Source organism: Ictidomys tridecemlineatus, chromosome 3 (assembly GCF_052094955.1).
Source record: "Ictidomys tridecemlineatus isolate mIctTri1 chromosome 3, mIctTri1.hap1, whole genome shotgun sequence".
Taxonomy (NCBI): Eukaryota; Metazoa; Chordata; class Mammalia; order Rodentia; family Sciuridae; genus Ictidomys; species Ictidomys tridecemlineatus.
Window position 1 is genome coordinate 137,881,862 of NC_135479.1, and position 18,334 is coordinate 137,900,195.

The 18,334-nt window shown below is 39.3% G+C and overlaps 1 protein-coding gene across 4 annotated transcripts in view; it reads right to left on the bottom strand.

Moving 5' to 3' along the window:
• Nucleotides 1–18,334, bottom strand: part of Atp13a4 (ATPase 13A4) — a 128,324-nt gene that overhangs the window by 20,419 nt on the left and 89,571 nt on the right. For all 4 annotated transcript variants that reach the window (XM_040270225.2, XM_040270226.2, XM_078043877.1 and 1 more), the window contains 9 exons: nucleotides 17,152–17,263; nucleotides 12,183–12,307; nucleotides 7,483–7,646; nucleotides 6,531–6,653; nucleotides 5,310–5,389; nucleotides 3,845–3,887; nucleotides 3,333–3,442; nucleotides 965–1,061; nucleotides 186–258 (listed from right to left, as the gene is read on the bottom strand). In XM_040270225.2, the coding sequence (XP_040126159.2) occupies nucleotides 186–258; nucleotides 965–1,061; nucleotides 3,333–3,442; nucleotides 3,845–3,887; nucleotides 5,310–5,389; nucleotides 6,531–6,653; nucleotides 7,483–7,646; nucleotides 12,183–12,307; nucleotides 17,152–17,263 (927 nt within the window). The remainder of the gene's footprint in view (nucleotides 1–185; nucleotides 259–964; nucleotides 1,062–3,332; nucleotides 3,443–3,844; nucleotides 3,888–5,309; nucleotides 5,390–6,530; nucleotides 6,654–7,482; nucleotides 7,647–12,182; nucleotides 12,308–17,151; nucleotides 17,264–18,334) is intronic.

Below are 18,334 nucleotides of genomic sequence, written 5' to 3' on the forward strand. Positions count from 1 at the left end.
AAAATAACCAGCTTTTCCTTTGCAACACTTTCTCAATATGAAAATGAGGATAGTATGTTCTCCCCCCCCCCGCCCTCTGTCTCTCTGTCCCTGCCCCCCCTCACTCTGTCCCTGAATCCCCCATCTTTGGGAATATGTCACACATCACTGCTAGACTGGGAAGGAAGTTTGAAAGTATCTCTTACTTGTTACACCAATCAGAGTTGTAATGGCCAAATCCTGGAATAGAAACTGGTAGTTTGACAGGCTGTTTGTCTCCTGAAAATGAAAAGAAAAGCCAACTTAAAAAGTTGTGACCTTTTGGATGAAGTCTGGCATGAGCTGAGATCATTTTCTCACGACAACACAGGATTTTTCAGGGAGATTACCAAGGAGATGGTGAGGCTGGGGGCTGAGTGGGTTAGTGAGCACTGGTGTGGGAAGTGCTTGGAGCTAAGTCTGTGAGACCCTCCCCCAAAAGGAAGCATGTGTCCTGTGTTTTCTTGCCCATTCCACACTAGGGATATCAAAACTGGCTCTGGGGAGTAGTACCTGAACCACTGAAATTGGCAAATTTTAATAGTCAGGATAAGCCAGTGAGTAAGCACTACACCAAAGAAGAAAATAATCTCCTGAACGAATGGCACATCAGAGTAGAGCCACACAGGAAACAAGAAGATAAAAATCTGGTCTAAGCAGGTGACAGTAACAGGAGACTGAAAGTGATATATTCAGTCCTGATGTTTATCTACGACCAGATAAAACAGTTTCTATCTCAGAGCCAAAGAATTGATACCAACAACTCCTCCTGTGCACCTATGTCTATATCTGATGTATTTTAAGAAACCTTGATGATATTTTTAGAGGGGCTCTTGATGCTCCGATGTCCTATTCACGCTCTTTCTTGAAGGGGCATTGCAAATGGAGAGTGCACCACCCCTTGTTTTGGTTCTCATCAACCAAGAGGCTGGGTCCCAAGTCATACCCAGTAGAGCAGGAGAACACCAACATACTGAATCATGCTGTACAGAGCCATGTACTTAAACATGCAAAACGAGGTCACAAGAGCTGCTCGTCCTTCCCTGTGTAAGGAAAACAATGAAAGAGGAAGAAAATGAAGTTAGGAAGAAATTAGGTCAGTTATTCTGTGCTGTTCAACTGAGCTCAGGAGAAAAAAAAAAATCAGACATCTGATTTTTACCATTTTGTGTCTGACAGACTAGTCAGCCTTGAGACGGAGGGACCTGGCTCAGGACACTGCATGACCAGATGTTGAGGAAAGCCTAATTCCAGGCTGATGTCTGGAGGCCTTGACCTGGCAATGGGGCCCAGACTTATATCTAGTCTTGTTCCTTCTGCAGGCAGTGGCTAAGCTCCTGACCTCAGAATCCGGGGATCTGGGAGCTAGTCTCACACCTCATACAAGATATTTGTATCTTTGTATGATATTCCAGTTTTCAAAGTCCTATGTTTGTGGAACCAGAGGTATTTTGCTGGTTTATACTAACTCTTGAAAGTCAATTGTTAAATTTTCAGGAATGTTATAAGCAAGTTGTTAAACATAATCAATAAAAAAAATACTTGAGTTATATAAATGTACCACTAAATACATTATACTAAAAACAAAGTTAATAAATACTCAAAATACTATGCGCTAATGTGATCTGATTTGGAAAGTGATTTCCCTTGTCTCAGTTTCTTCCTCTGGGAAGAGACAGAAATAAAATTTCAGGTTTGGGATCCATTTTCATGCAGGATCTTCAGGAGGTTGGCAAACATTTGATTCAAATTTCATTTTGGCAGTCTTAAGTTTTTCTAAAACAATATGCATACTCAAATTACTCATATGTCAAATTTAAACAGAGTAGACGCAATGAGCAGACTTCTTTGTGTTATTGTTGACTGAGTAAACACTACATAGTTAAAGCATGAAATAAATGACTCATGAAATGCCATTTCTGTCTCATTTGGGAGGAAGAATAAAGTTTTAATTTACTTATGATCAGAATCATTTCTTGGGATGCTAAGACTTGACTCTCAAAACAGTTTTGTTTGTTTGTTTGTTTGTTTTTTAATGTATCAGGATTTTTCTACTGTCTTTTTCTCTGCCCCAAAGGTAGTTTCTTCTCATTCCTCACCTCCTTGGAAAAGTTTTGCCAAGCCACCGTCTGGAACTGTCCATTTCTCCTCCCCAATCACCTTCTGACCTTTCACACCGTTCTTTTTGTTTCCTTGACACTATTTATCAAAATCGGTTAAGTATTATCTGAGATCCTGGTGCTAAGTATCCACTCAATGAATATTTACCCAATAAGTGAATAAATTTAATTTTAAATGGAAGAAGCTGGTCAGATAATTAATTTAATATGGTAAAAGTATAATATTTGCAGATAAAAAGAACCCATTTAAATAAATTCAATTCTAAAACAATCTGACTCTATATGGCTATGCAATCTTGAGCATATCAGTTATGTCCAGGTTCTCTGAGCCTCAAGTTCTTCCTTTGTAAAAGAAATAATTGCCATTCCTATATCTCCAGGGTGTGTGATGTATAAGATAATGTGGGTGCTGAAGCCCCTTTTACAACTACCAACACATGCTAGTTATAATCATCAAGAGCGTGTACACTGCTATTGCTACCATTCAAACAAAATGCCACAGAATTACATATTCTGGGAAAAGAAATATAAAACAACAAGGCAAATTTTAGTGGGAGCAAAGATAAGTATAGATTTTGAAAGGCAAGGATGGAAAAGGTACCCAAAGCAGCATAATGAGGCAAAAGAGAAGGAAGATAAGTGTATGTCTTTAACTTCCCAGTATAAAGCATCTAAGAAGATACATATTAAAAATAAGAGGGCCAGACACAGTGGCACACTGTAGTCCCAGCACTCAGGAGGCTGAGGTAGGAGGATCGCAAGTTTGAGGCCAGCCTGGGCAACTTTGGGATACCCTGTCTCAAAATTAAAAAAATGAAAAAGGAACTGGGGTGTAGTCAGTGGTAAAGTACCATTGGGTTCAATCCCCAATAACAGATAGATAGATAGATAGATAGATAGATAGATAGATAGATAGATAGATTAAGAAAGGCTAATTAATACATTTTCAAAGCAGTTACAAGTTCCAGATTTCAACACTTTGAAAATAATCCAATCAACAGCTTCCATTGGAAATGGTGTTTTTCTTCCATTGTTATTCGTAACTTCTGCTCAGTCTGTTAGGCAGAGGCTATGTTTGCATTTTTGTGTGACCCTCTCCACACATAGGGATGCTGGCCTTTCCCAGGCAGAACAATGTTATCTGTAGTCAAATTCAAGAGAGAGAAGATAACATAGGGGTAGATGCCCACTTACTTGATAAGGTGAGGGACGCACTCAATGTTTGGAGTCTTGGAAGTGAAAGGTGAGGCCACAGATGCCTCCTGCTCTGACAGAGAGATGCCCACATGAGCCATTTTCAAGGCCTGAAAACAAAGAGTCAGCTTATGACCTGTGAGGACACACACACACTTCTCCTGATGACACAGAAGAAAAGGCCAGTCAAGCCCGCCACAAGGTAACTTGGGTCCAGCCCTAATCCGAAGTCGACCAGACTTTACCCAGCCAGCATATAAGAAAGAGATGGCATTGAGGCTCCTTGCCAAAGATGTGGCACCTTCAGAACCAAGTTGTGCCTTGTTTATCCTATACCGACCTCTGAGTCATGGTGTGGCTGGCTCTAGTCAAGATCCTCACCAGCAGTTTATCCATCATGAGAAATGCAAAGGGTATATATATATATATATATATCCCAGCACGTACCATCTCTAAAGAGCTCCAGGTGCGTATTATTGAGAGATTATGGCCACCCACTGGCAGCTACTTACCCCACAGTCATTGGCTCCATCTCCGCACATACCTACAAAATAACTAAAAGGGAATCATGTGAAATGATGGAAGAAGATCAAAGCTATCTTACCAGCTAATTTCTCTAATTAAGAAAAACAAAGTGTCCATGATTACTTAGGGATTAACCTTATCATTTATTCTAAGGGAGTTTCCCTAAGGGTCTGTTAGAAGTGAAATGTAACTGAGCAGTTTACATAATGGATGGTGAAATCCAACGCATCATTCCTGACTCCACGTGTTTCATGGAGACACTGTACTTCACTGCTTGGGGAACAGCCTTCCTGGCTGAAAACTGGGGGTGTACATGATCCCATGATGAGATGTCAGAATGTGGTGGGGCGGGCACAAGATTCCAAACCAGAAGATCTAGAGTTGGGCCTGGGCATCCTACCATCCTGCATCATCATTTCTCTCCTCTGCAGCAAAGTGTTCTGAGTGTGAAATGAAGTGCCTGTCAGGAAAGTGCCTGATGAGCTCCCAAGTGATAAGCATGTCTTAGCTGCTGCGCTGCTCATGCTAAATCCATCCTGTCCTCAGTCACTCACTAAAACATGATGTGCCAGACCCAGAAGTGGAAGAAAGAAAGCACGTCCCCAGTTCAGGATGGCTTTTTGAGGTTGGACAAACACTTCTCTCTGGAAGTGTTGAAAAAGATTATGGAGAGTCAGCTTCTTCAATGACAAGTACTACAAGAGCTTTCACAAAGTAGCTGCACTTTTCTCTTGCCTTCCTGTAAGTACTAGATACCTTTGGGTTTAACCATGTAGGGAAGATAGGGCTTTGTAAATTGAGTAGTCTTCCTAAGGACTGAATCAGGTGAGAAGGATGTGGTCTAGCGTGGCTACTCCATGAGGTCCATGAACAGGAAATACAGGGTCCCCAATGATGGGCACTCTATATGAAATTTTTATTCTGACTAGAAATGGAGAGTCTTTGTGTTTTTTTCTGATTTGGGATGGAAAGGATGCTTTAGCATAAGAATATTTTAATGTTGGGCGTGGGGTTATATGAATCCCTGATCATACAAATCTCCCTAGATCATAACAATAGCTTATAAAAATAAAGTCTAAATTCCCATTGTACTGTCAGGAATTGAGCTTAAGTCAGTCTTTCAATCTTATTTCTCTCCATACCTTTTCATGCTCCTGATATTCTAGTATAGTGGTTCTCAACTTTGGGTACAAAAATGGACTCCCATGAGTTTTGAAAAAATACAAATGTCCAAACCCTGTGTGAACAACTATACCCGAATCTCTGGACCGTGTGGTCCTGGTGTTGCTATTTTTTTCAAAGCTCCCTCAGCCAATGACTGTCATGTGCAGCCAGGATAAAAAACATTGTCTTAGCAAAACTGAGCAGCTCCCTGGACCTGTCACACTCCCCCCTGCCCTTACTCTAAAGCCTCCATGTAGTTCATGCCACCTGAATAGGCAAAGAACCTACTCCAGTTTCTGAAATTCTTCCACCAGACTGGATTTCTGCCCAGGAGACATTCTTGCAAAGATGGTCCCATTGATCAGTATCTGTAAGGAATCCGAAAGGGAAATGTTTTATCATGTTGGCTGGTCATACATGAAATAAATGATACCACTCAGAACATTGAGTGATGTGTGTTTCCAAGGTTTTGGAATTTTAATACAGACATTAAGATTTTTTTGTCATCTGGTAAATGACAATGGAGACAAAATATCAGTAAAGATGGTAGCTTAATAAGATATTTTATGAAAATAATGACTTATAAGAATTCAACCCAGCTGCCATGAAAAATGAGGTCCTGAAAAATCTTGAACTTGCTGAAACCTTGAACAAGCAAAGTCTGAGAAATTGCAGCTTAGCAAAAGGTCAGGACGCCAGGAGAAGAAAAAGAAGCAACTGCTTCTCAGAAAATTGGTCAGAACAGGCAGAAAAGAAACTGATGATGAAATGGTGATTATTTGTGGTCTTGGATTTAATCATGCTGCCTGGACTTTACCAATTATGAAACTCAGCTGTTATCCCAAACCTAATTTGAGCTATGGATTACGAACCGTTGAGGGCATAAAAACCTGTATGTACCAGCTCTGTCCACTTAAGTTTCTTTCCACAAAGTCTAAATTCTTCTGTGTTAGATCTATGTGTTTCTTGTTCTTCTCTGCAGTAAGCTCAACTCAACTTCCCTCAAGATCTTTATTCTTTAGCAGGTAAGTTATCTGCCCTTCTTATAAGCACATTCTTCATAAGAAAAACTTGAGGTTTATCAACTTTAGCATATAGGCCCTCTATCAAAAGCCTAATGGAGTTCTTTTATTCTTGGTCTGCTTTACAGTACAATTGCAGGATTTCCACCATACTGTGAGATGCCCTCCCCCACCACACACACATATCGTGGCAATATAATGACAGCAACCTAAAATCAGTTCTTATGATTTAAAATATCACTCACACTTCAATCCTATAGATAAACTTGATAAGTAGGAAGAAAACCTACTTATCAAGTTTATTTATTTTAAATATAATAAGAAACAAGACCACAGTAACCTTTGCAGAAATATCTCTCTCTTATGATATGTAAAAGTAACTAGGTATATATATCTTACCTATTTTGAAGTTTAAAGTGTTTTAGGACCATGCTATGTGAGGTCATCAGTATCTTTGCAGATGGAGTATTACTCTCTAAGAACCCACCTTTGGCAGTAGGCTGCTGAAATGTTGAGTTATAACATGGAAAGATTTTCCACTTAGGGCAAAATGATAACTTCCTTCTCTGCCATTATCAGAGACTTCTTCCCTGATGTTAATGTAATTGTCCTGCAAAATGAGATACAGTTATTTCACATTCTTCCACCCTGCTAGAGTACTTGGGACCACAAGCACTTTAGAGAGAGGGAATGAAGACAGATGAGGGTCTCTCTTTAAAAGTCACACTCCTGTCCTGATTCCTCAGAGAAGTACTTTCTCTTTGCTAGATCCATCTTCGCACATCACAGCCACCAGTGAACAGGAGAATAACACTTACTCATGTCCTCTTCTTATCCTGATTTGATCTCAGTGAGTCCCAGGGAAGAGCACATTTCACACATTTCAAGTGTAAAATACAAGAGCCCTGCAGCTTAACAAATCTCTCCCTGAAGTGAGCACTTACTATTTTTTTTCCTTACAGAATTAATATTGTTTCACAAGGACACAATGGAAATATTGCTGGCAAGATTGAAGATAAATGGATGAAATTTTGTATTGTCTCCCCTGAGGATGTAGTCTGATTTTCCAATGCACACAGTAGTGTCTCTTTCAGGGACTAAATCCCCTTTGAACTCAATGGGGTGGCAGACAAGCAAAGGGAAAAATAAGATATTAGATTCACAGCTCTGCTGACTGTATGCTCTTTCATACAAAGCCAACAAGTTTTTTAAGTATAAAAGATGGATTGTTTCCAGCACTCAGGAAAGCCCATACCTTAGAGCACAGAAGAAACAGTGGGGAAAACTGATATAATTGGGTTCATTGAACTGCATATTTGTTGGACACCTGGGGAAGTCGGTGGACCCTAGGCCACTCTGACACTCTGCCCATCAGAGCTGTCCATCACCAACATCATGAGACAAGTCAGGAAATGTAGCCCCTCTGTTTTGGGGTATACCTGATTCCCATATGAAACATGTTTCTTCTCTTCTACTAATTTCCAAGATATCGATGCTGATGAAGACCCAGTGGTCTCATTTGCCTCGATGAGAATGACTTTTTGGCTGTCAGAAACCATCCCAGACTTTCTGGCCACTGTTACTGCAGTCTGAAGATTGTCGCCTAGAAGAAAAATTGAGCGTTCTAAGAAGAGAGGTTGAAGAGATAGAACCAACTCATGAGAGCCGGGAAAGCCAGGCTGAGGAGTTCAGTCCTTATTTAGGGGTATAAAGGAACATTTCTAAGGTGTTTTCTAGATTTAACCTGTAATTTCATGACCCCTTTTCTGGTTCTGGCTCTTTTTCATCAGGTAACTCCATCACCTACCAATGTGTTTTTGCCAGAGGGTAGGAAGGAAAAATAATAAACAAAATTAAAATCTATTTTTCTCATTTGTTAAGGGCTTTGCAGACGTTTAGGAAAACCCTGCCATTTTAATATTGAATCTGGTGGTTCCACTTCTAGCCAGGATGAATTAAACCCACTACAATCTCTCTCTCCCTTCCTTACAACTAAAAGCACTGAACACAACCCAAAAAGTACCCAATGGCCACAGAGGCTGAGGCAGGAGGATCGTGAGTTCAAAGCCAGCCTCAGCAACTTAGCAAGGCCCTGAGCAACTCAGCAAGTCCCTGTCTCTAAATAAAACACAACAAAAGGCTAGAGATGTTGCTCAATGGTTAAGCACTTCTGGGTTCAGTCCTTGGTACCTTCCCTCCACCAAAAAAGTAACTGCCCAAGGACTCTAAAGAAGAAAGCAAGCAGACTGTGGGAATCAAACTGAAGAAGCAATCTAGAAGGGGTGAGTTTCTCAGCTTTTTTTTTTGTCTTTTCTTTTATGTGTTTGATTTGAACCTTGGCTCTAGTCCCAGAGAAATTCAAGCAGCTAAAACTCCAAGAGAAACCCAGTCTTTCTGGTCAGAGAAGCCAGGAAAGGGGTCATCTGGAGAATATGAGGAGAATTCTGGAAAGAAAAGAGCTGGAAAGGGGAGACTAATTCAGTTTGGGGTTCAACCCAGAGCGGGCCTGGGTGAAGCAGACCCAAAGAAATTTCAGGAATTGCAGTATAATATAAATCACCCTCCCATTTGACATAACAATCCTTGAATGGAACAGAACCAAACATCATAGCAAAAGATTGACTATCTAAGCAAATGTTAGAAGCATCATCTGCAACGGGCAAGACAGAACTTTGGATCCAGGATTCAAAGTCTCACAACATAATATTCAAGATATTCAGGATACTTAACATATTGAAACCTGGAAAATCTGACCAATTATCAATTTTAAAAAAAAGTTGCCAATTGCTTGATGACTCAGATGTTGAAATAACCAGTTTTAAGGAGTTATGATAAGCCTCCTTTATATGGCAAATGTTAATACTCACAAAACAAATGGAAAGACAGAAGTTCTCAACAAATAAATGGTAAGAAAAGGACCAAATGGGTACATTAGGATTGAAAAATACTTTGCTTAATTTTTTTAATATATATTCATCCTGGAACAACAAAAAAAAATTTGCCAGACATGCTTGAAAGCAGAATGGAGAAAACAAGAGAAAGGGTCAGTGAACTGGAAGACAGATCCATAGTAATTATTCAGTCTACAGAAGATAAAAAGTTTTTTTAAAAAAATGAAGAAACTCAAGGATATGGAAAGGACTCCCATTCACATCAGTAAAGTCTGAGAAAGAGATTGGCACAGAAAAAAATATTGGAAGAAATAATAGCAGAAAACTTTCCAAATATGGTGAAAGACTTAGATTTACAGATTTAAAAAGTTGAGTGAAAGTCAAACAGGATGAACTCAGTGAGAACGACATCCAGACACAGAAGACTCAAAGTGCTAAAAGTTAAAGAAAAAAGCAATTGAACAACAACAACAAAACGCATTATAGATAAGAAAGCAATGATTCAAACTACCCCAGATTTCTCATCAAAAACCATGGAGGCAGGAAGACAGTGGAATTACATCTTTAAAGTACTTTGAGAAAAGGAAATGTCAACTTGACTCCTACAGTTAATGAAAATATCTCTCAGTATTAAAGGAAAAATAAAAATATTCTAAGATGAAAGAAAACTCAGATAATTGATTGCCAGCAGATACATTCAAAAAGAAGGTTTACAAGAAATTCTTTAGACTGAAAGGAAGTAGCACCAGAGGTTAATTTGTATTAAGAAATAAAAACATAGCAATAGAAATGATAGTTTGAGTAAACATAAAATCTAATTTTTTTCATCATGTATGTTTTTTAACTCTCTATCATGGAAGATAAAGACTAGAACACTGTCCAGTGGATGTTTTTTATGTATGTCAAAGTTACGATAACTATACAAAAACAGGGGTAAGGACATTCTTGGTTGTAAGCCTTCTTGAAATAAGTATGGATATTGTGATTCCTAGAGCAACTGCTAAGAAATAATATAATATCTGATGAGTTAATAATAATTCTAGTACAGTATTTAGGAGGATCCTCAAAAGAGCTGAGCTTGTGGGAAGGAGCTATAGTAACTGAGATGGGAAGGTCCTGTGGAGTCCTGATGGCTGAAAGACACCCCGCTTCCCACTGCCAGAAGCCCTCCACCACAGCCCCTCCACCTGACAACACAGGCTAATTTTGCCTCCACCACCTCTGAGAGATCCACTGTGTGGATGGACAGCCCAGGCCTGACCATCAGTCACCAGACAAAGAAATCTAAGAACTTATAACAATCTAAGAGTTCCCAGAATTTAGATAGGAAAGATCAGGCAGAACCACCAGACCTCATGACTGGTGAGGAACATCAGCCACTGGGGATCATGAAACCTGCATGAAAACAATGAGAGCACAAAGGGTGGCCAAATGCAGCACCAAGAAATAAAACAAAACAAAGGTTTTCTAGAGCCACATCCAACCCCAAATATCTTTCTTGACAACTTACTATGTGACTTAAAGGAGATAAAGGATCATTGTTGAGACCTGTACTATGATTTGGAAAAATTTGGTGGCCCCCCCAACAACAACAAAAAAAAAATCTTAGAGCACAAAGCAAAATTATTAAAATACGGCAATCAAAAGAATAAAGAAACTGAAAGAAATAAATGCAGGAGACCTGTTTTGTGAATAATAGAAATTCCAAGACAGAGAACAAAGGCTATAATTAAATGAACTGTAAAGGATATTTATGGAACAGGAAGAAAGAAAGATTTAAAGTGATCTCTATGTTCCAAATTAAACTAATTACAATATATATGTAAATTTATATATGTGTGTATGTGTGCATGTGTATGTGCGCGTGCACACACACAAGCCCACACACATAGGCATACATTTCTAAATTGCAAAGTTAAAGAAAAAAGATTATATGAAGAAAAGAAAAAGTGGCCGCAAAAAATGGACTGGCATTGTACTTTTATAATATCAAAAATCAGAAGGCAAAATAACAAGTAAAAAAGTTCAAATAGTACTTAGATACAGATGGTTAAGAAAAAAGAACTTTGACTCATGCCTCTGTCAGGAACAAAAATCTTATCCAGGATATGTAAGAAATCAGAGAGCATTTCACCCCTTGATCCCATCCAAAGAGGAAAAGATTGTAAACATGGAAGGAAAGAAACAGAGCCAAAATTTTAATGTGAGGTTAAAAGGAATTGAAGAGAAAGGGTGGAGAGTGATGCACTCTGATTTGTACATCTAATGGCTGTGGATAGATTATGAAAACAAGTACGTGAGTGCTAAATAAAGATTTTTAAACAGAAGGATTCAGAGAAAGGCTCATAAGTAGTGAACCAACTCAGCAGCACCTAAAATTGGATTGAGGCCACAAGAGGAGAAAACTAAAGCAGCAAGAAATAAGTGCCTTGGAGCTAGAATGGGTCTGGATATAAGGGCAGTAACAGCAGTGCAGGGTCCCCAGCTTTTGTTGTGGGCTCAGGAACACTGGGTGGGGGGGAGTAAGTGCTTTGGTGGGAAATATTGTGTCTCAATGACAAAGGCCAAAGAATTAAGAGCATCTGACTAGGAGAGGAGAGAAAGGGAAGACAGCACATTCAAAAAAACAAATTCTTGAGGAAGTCAGCTGTTCACCGTTAAAAAATTATGGCACCCACCGAAAAGTGTTCCCTAAGAAAGTTGATGCTTTTCTGTTGAGCGATCATTTCTTGGTGCTCCCTTGATTGTGGTATCTGGGGATGGGATTAGGAGTAGAAAGGACAGCATTTTCTTTTTATCTCCAGAATATTAATGTTGTTATTGATGGGCCTTTAACACAGTTTAGAGACCACATGGATGAAGCATTCTTCTTCTCCTAACCTGAACAATGAAACTCATCTTTGCATGGCTCATATCTTCTTGCCATTGAAATCTTATTTTAAATGCCACCACTCAGAGAAGCCACTCTCAACTGCTTCATCTAGTGCAGACAGTCAGACACAGTTTACCATATCGCACTATTTTGTATGCCTCAAAACATTGGTAACAGCATTTGCTAGGTGACTGCAAATGCTGTCATCATTTTCTGACATCCTGCTAGGATGGAAACTTGGTGAGGGCCACAGCTTTGACTTTGTGTTGCCATCTGCAGCTCTCAGTCCTGCCTCTGCCCAGCATGGGCCATCAACAACATTTGCTAAGTGAGTCAATCTCTGTCTCTTGTTTTTACTGCACATTTTGCTCTATACCTGTGATCATTACCGTCCTTATCCGGGCTGAGATGAGCTCTTCCAAGACAGGTTTTGTCTCTTCCTTCAATCTGTTCTCCAAGATCAGTAATCCCAGAAATATCAAGTCTGATTCTACCTTCTCCCTGCATGGAAAAAAAAATCCATATATATATACACACACACACATACACACACACACACACACACACACACCCCATACATATGAGTCTGCAAGTAATTGAGATTTCCAAGGCTCCTATCCCCCATACAAGGACAATTTTAGGAACATTCTACAGGACCAAGTATTTAGGATTAGAGATTCAAAGACTTCCAAGATTCATTTAGACACGACACCAGCCCTGCCTAATTCTGGCTGAAATACAGATGAAAACAGCACCCACTAAAGCCCTCTTGCTGAGGCCACCCTTTGCATCTTAGTGCTGGGTCTCACACCTGCCAAGGCCATGACCTAGAGTTAGTGACGCTCGCAGAAAACGCCTGATACCTCCGCTGGGCAACAGGAAATGGACACAGTTTCAGACACCTGAGAGCAGGTTTTGAAGGATGGCCTTCCTTATTCTGAACTTGGCATGTAAGTGTCCATGTGATCTGGTTCCAAACTATCTTTCCAGCTTTATCTGTCACTGTAGTCTTCTCCCACCCTCCCCCACCAAGTTAGACCACTCACCATGAGTAGGCTCTGTACTTAGCCATCTCTAGCATTTGCAAACTATTAGAGTTTTTCTTTATTTCATGAAAAAAGTAATAGAGTTCGATGATCTTCCATTGAATCCCTTTCTATATTCTAAGTCTTAACTCACATGCTACTCCCTCATAAAGATTTCTCCAGATAGCTGGGCGTGGTGGCACACTCCTGTAATCCCAGAGGCTTGGGAGGCTGAGGGAGGAGGTTCTCAAGTTTAAAGCCAGCCTCATCAAGCTTAGAGAGACCCTAGATAAGTTAGCAAGACTTTGACTCAAAATTAAAAAGAAATAATAAAAAAAAAGGTTTGGAGATGTGGCTCAGTGATTAAGTGCCCCTGGTTAACAATAAATAAATAAATAAATAAATAAATAAATAAATAAATAAATAAATAAATGAAAATTTTAAAAAATAATAAAAGATTTCTTCAGGTGGAAATAATTGCTCACTAAGCATTTTGCCATTTTGCTTCTTCCTCAGTTTATCTGGCTTGTATTTGCCCATTTATTATCATTCTTGACCTTTTGATCTGTCTCTACTCCCTGAAGTCAAGACTCATGTGAGTCAATGCTGTGTTCAATGTTCCCATTTGGTGCCCCCACATAGAAAGATGCTCTGATACCTGTTGTGACTTTGTTTGGCCATGCAACATAGGAAACTTCATTTCCTCTTTCAAGGTTCCTACTGTGATCTCAGGCAGTGTGTTAGGCCCATTGGCATTTATTGAGCATCTAATAAGTGAAGTAATAGGAGGATCAAGGAGAAAGACTGAGAAAATATGTAGAGACTGGATGGTAGCCCCTGAATCTAGAGATTCACCCTCAACCAGGGGGGAGAACTAGAACTGACCACCTTGTTTATATGGAAAGCTAGGGAAAGCTCTGTGACAGATGTACAAATCAGAGTTCCAGGGAGCCAGAGTGTGATCATTTATAGGTGGAGTGACGAGAGCCTTCTGGAAGAGGTGTTATTTGAGCTTGTTCTTGAAGGATAACTTAATCGATTCCTGATTCTTGTGACCCTCATCCTCAGGCCTCAGGCTTTAGATATTTTCAGAGATGACATGACACAAGCCAACCACAAGGTGCCCTATTAGGGCAAGAAAAGAGCTGCAGGGGTAAACACCTGACAGAGCCTACGGCCCTCTTTAATACTGGTATTTCCAGTTTCTCTGGCATACAAACCCTTCATAGGGTTCAACTGCACAACCACCAGGAGACTGGAGTCCTCATCACTGCCTTCCTGTGTGACTGTGAGTAGGTCACCCTGCCCAGTTTATGTCTAGATTTCCAAGGTCTCTGCTAACTCTTAACATTCCATTATTCTTCCTTTCCTGAGGATTCAATCAGAGGCAAGAAATGAAAAGGAATAATCCCTTGAGGAGTCTCAAACTCTGCACCTTAGAATAGCAGGCTTTTCCTGCTTCCTACGCAGACATTATACCTCCATCTGAAGCTTCTAAAACTAACAAAGAATGATGGATTTCATAAAAAGAGAGAATTGTCATCCTCATGATTACGCTTCACATTCTTAAAATCTATGTGACTTCTAAAGGAAGAAATATGAATAAAGGGGCCAATTAACTTCAAAGAGATTATGATAGTGCTGAAATCACCCTGAGTAACCACAAACACACACACAGCAAAATTAAAATAAATAAACAAACAAACAAATAAATATCAGAAATCATGTTCTGTCTCAATCAGGGATCAGCAAAAGACAAGCCAATTCATGTAACTTTGAGCATATATAGTGGTGATATGATGTTAAGACAAGAGAGACAAATTAACAAGTTAACAACCTATGATCAGATCTTATAAATAAATTCACATATAAACCCCGCCAGACTTTGAAAGTTAGAATTTAGAATGCCAATAGTTTTGTCAATGACATAACCAATACCTACTGCTCACGTGTTCCCCAGTGAGGTCTGGGTACTTATACAAGTCTCCAAATCATGAATCTATAGCTTATGAGCATGCAAATGCTTATTGTTATGGTTTGGATGTGAGGTATCCCCCAAAAGCTCACATGTGAGACAATGCAAGAAGGTTCAGAGGAGAAATAATTGGGTTGTGAAAGTCTTAGCCCAATCAGTGAATTAATCCCCTGATAGGGATTAACTGAGTGGTAACTGAATGGTAGGGTGTGGCTGGAGGAGGTAGGAATTGAGGGCAGAGCTTTGGGGTATATATTTGTATCTGGTAAGTGGAGATCTCTCTCCCCCCCCCCCTCTCTCTCTCTCTCTGCTTCCTGACCACCATGTGAGCTCCTTCCCTCTGTCACATTCTTTTGCCATGATGTCCTGCCTCACCTTGAGTCCAGAGGAATGGAGCCGGCTGTCCATAGGCTAAGACCTCTGAAACCATGAGCCCTTAAATACATTTTCCTCCTCTCCAATTTTTCTTTAGTAAAAGCACTGAAATAGCTGACCAAAACACCTATTATAACAGTCAAAAGTAGCAGAAACATGGTAGCCAGAATCTTGCTATATCCCTGAAAATAACTCTCAGGAAACTAAGTACCATTCCTAATTCTGCACATCCTTTTCCTGGACCCAAGTTTGCTCTTCTTCAAATTGTGACATCCAATTTCAAAGTTTGCTTTTAGATCTCTGACTTGAAAGACCTGGAACTGAGTTGATTAGATTACAAAAATATCTAGCCAAAGTTTCACAGTAAGCTGGCTCCACAGGGAGTGTCCCGATAGGCTCAGGTATCCAACGTTCAATGACTTTAAATGAATCACCTCCCCCTCTGGGCTTCTTTGCCCATTCACAAAATTAGAGGGTTGCTCACATCAGTCATTTTCAGCAGGGACACAACTGCCTCTAGAGGATATTTTGGAAAAATTTTTGGCAAGTATGAAATATTTTTGTAATGGCCAATGCATAAAGAATTAGGCCATGTCCCAAGTAGCTTTGATAATTAAATATACACAGACATCTAAAAAAATTGCATTTTTACTAAGTCAATTTAGACTTACACTTTTTATTATACTACTGTATTACTGTATAGCATACTATACTGTTATTGATAGATAATATTCATCTATTTGACAATCATAATTTTTTATTATACTTCCCCTAGCTATGGTTTACATATAAACAAAAAAAATATGTTTGCACCCTATTGAATTTTGTTGAAGTGTAACAACTGTATAAATGGGGAGATTATATTATCTTTTAGAAGTTTTATCAAGTGTTATTTGACAAATCACAGAATCACCTCACTGACAGCAAGACTGAGGTATTCAGACTATACCATGTACCAGGCCTGTGTCCGTCTGCATTTGAAACTCTCAAAATTTTGAGAATTCTGTACACAGATGCAAGCAACTTCTTTGTGCTGTTTTAGCAGGGTCAGTTTAGCATTTACTGAACCATTCCTTTTTGTGGTACATTATTTTTGCTTTTATTTTTAACTCTATAGGAGGGTATTATGTTTATACAAAGAATATGTACAAATAATGTTACATATAAATTTTATTTTAGCATATTAAAGGAAAAGTTTTGAGCTAAACTAGAAAGACTTGGGTATGATAACATTGAAAATGAACATGTAAAACCTTTCTAATTTAAAATCCTAAATAACCAAATGAGCTTTGATCATCTCCATACTGGTATAGCTAGTAGTGGCTGATATATACTATTGAAACTAGTATTGAAGTTAAAAAACATAGCATAAAAACAGTGGAAAATAAAATTGTAACAAATAAAGTTGAAATTATAAATACTCAATCCATTTTAGCTACTGAATATCTTTATTTTAATGTATGCAAAATCATAACTTTCTTTAGTATGACCCCACTGGAAACATTTTGTTTTTCTGCAAACATTTCCTGGATTATGTAAGTCTATGTTATATTTATTTGTTTCATTAAGCTGTGTGTTTCTTATTAAGAATTTTTTTTTTCAGGCAAATGTTATGTTTCATTACTTCCAACCAATCCACTGATTGTAATTTCAACAACAGGGGCATGACCACAATTTCAAACCTGAAAGGCTGGTTATATTCATATGTGGTTTCACAAAGCCATAAAATCGCATTATCTTTCACATTTTATACGGTTATTTCTCACAAATTATTCCAGTCAGTGTTCATATCCGATTTGTGATTTCAGCAAAACAGGGTGACCATACACCTGTTTGCCAGAGACACTTCAAGCACAAAGATGGAGCAAGCTATGTTGCTGCATCCACCACCCAGAACCCCATAGTCCCATCTCAGGCTGGTGCATCTTCCCACAAAACTGTCCTTCTTTATCAAAATCTTTCCCCTTTACCTTGTCAAGGAGGTTGTGTGGTGGTCAGTTTCCAGCTTCTTGTACGCTAGTGCTATGACCCGGAACCCCTGTGTCGTGTAAATCTGAAGTTCACTAACAAAACTAGTTGGGACTGTTCAGAAAACAACACAGGATTAGTATGCAATATTTACTTAGCTGCTACTAGTAGGGAAATTCTTGACAGCTCTTACCCAAGAAAACACAATTCTAAAATGTCATACAAACAAGTCAGTGAAAATCATAAATGTAACTCTAGTGCCACGATTGACTTCGCAGCATCCAGTGAAGCAGAAATGGAGTGGAAGCATTTGAAAAAGGATAGAGAAGGGGTAGAATTTTTTCTCTCTCCAGTTTTAATCAATAAATATTTTTTGAGAGTCTGCTATGTGCCTGGCATTGGCTATGCAGAGATTACAATGCAAGTTCTGCTCTAAGGACTTCTGTCGAATCGGGTAAAAGCTAGTATACTAGCAGTATAACCACAGGAGATCCTTGCTGCGATCCTAGTGAGCCCAGCATGTTACATGCACGCTTTGTGGTGCATATGCCTGACTGGGCGGATGTGGGCAATGCAGGAAGGAAACCGCTTTTTTGCTTTTGAGAGAGCACCATGTGCCCTGGGCAGGAAGCATGAGACTGCAAGCCTTGTGTAGTTGGTTCAGCTCAGAAGAAGCACAGGATGTGAGGAGAGGAATGAGTATATCTGGAAAGTTCAACAGTGTCAGATCATGAAGGTCTTATATATGATCCTAAAGGAATTTAAGGATATAGTAAAATCGTGAGAAGCTGCCAAATGACAATAGATATAGTGGCCACACAGTGGTGATGGGTGAGTCAGAGAAAGGGAGACTGGAGGCAGGGGACAAAAATTCACCAACTATTGAACTAATGAGGGATAAAGCGGGTCTGAAAGGATATACTGATGAGACCATGGATTAGCAACAGACAAGATTGAGGCCCTGAGGGAGAGGGAGGGAGAGAAATGACTCCTAAATAGGGGTTGGTGGGTGATACCATTACCTAAAATGGAAAACTGGGAAATATGAGAAGTAAGAGATACAAGTTTGATTTTGTCCTTGAATTCGGAGTGCCAATGAGTCAGCCAATTGGTGCTGACCAATGACAGGCAATTGTATTACAGATCATGTGTTTGGGGCATACTTGGCTGGAAAGACAGACTTGC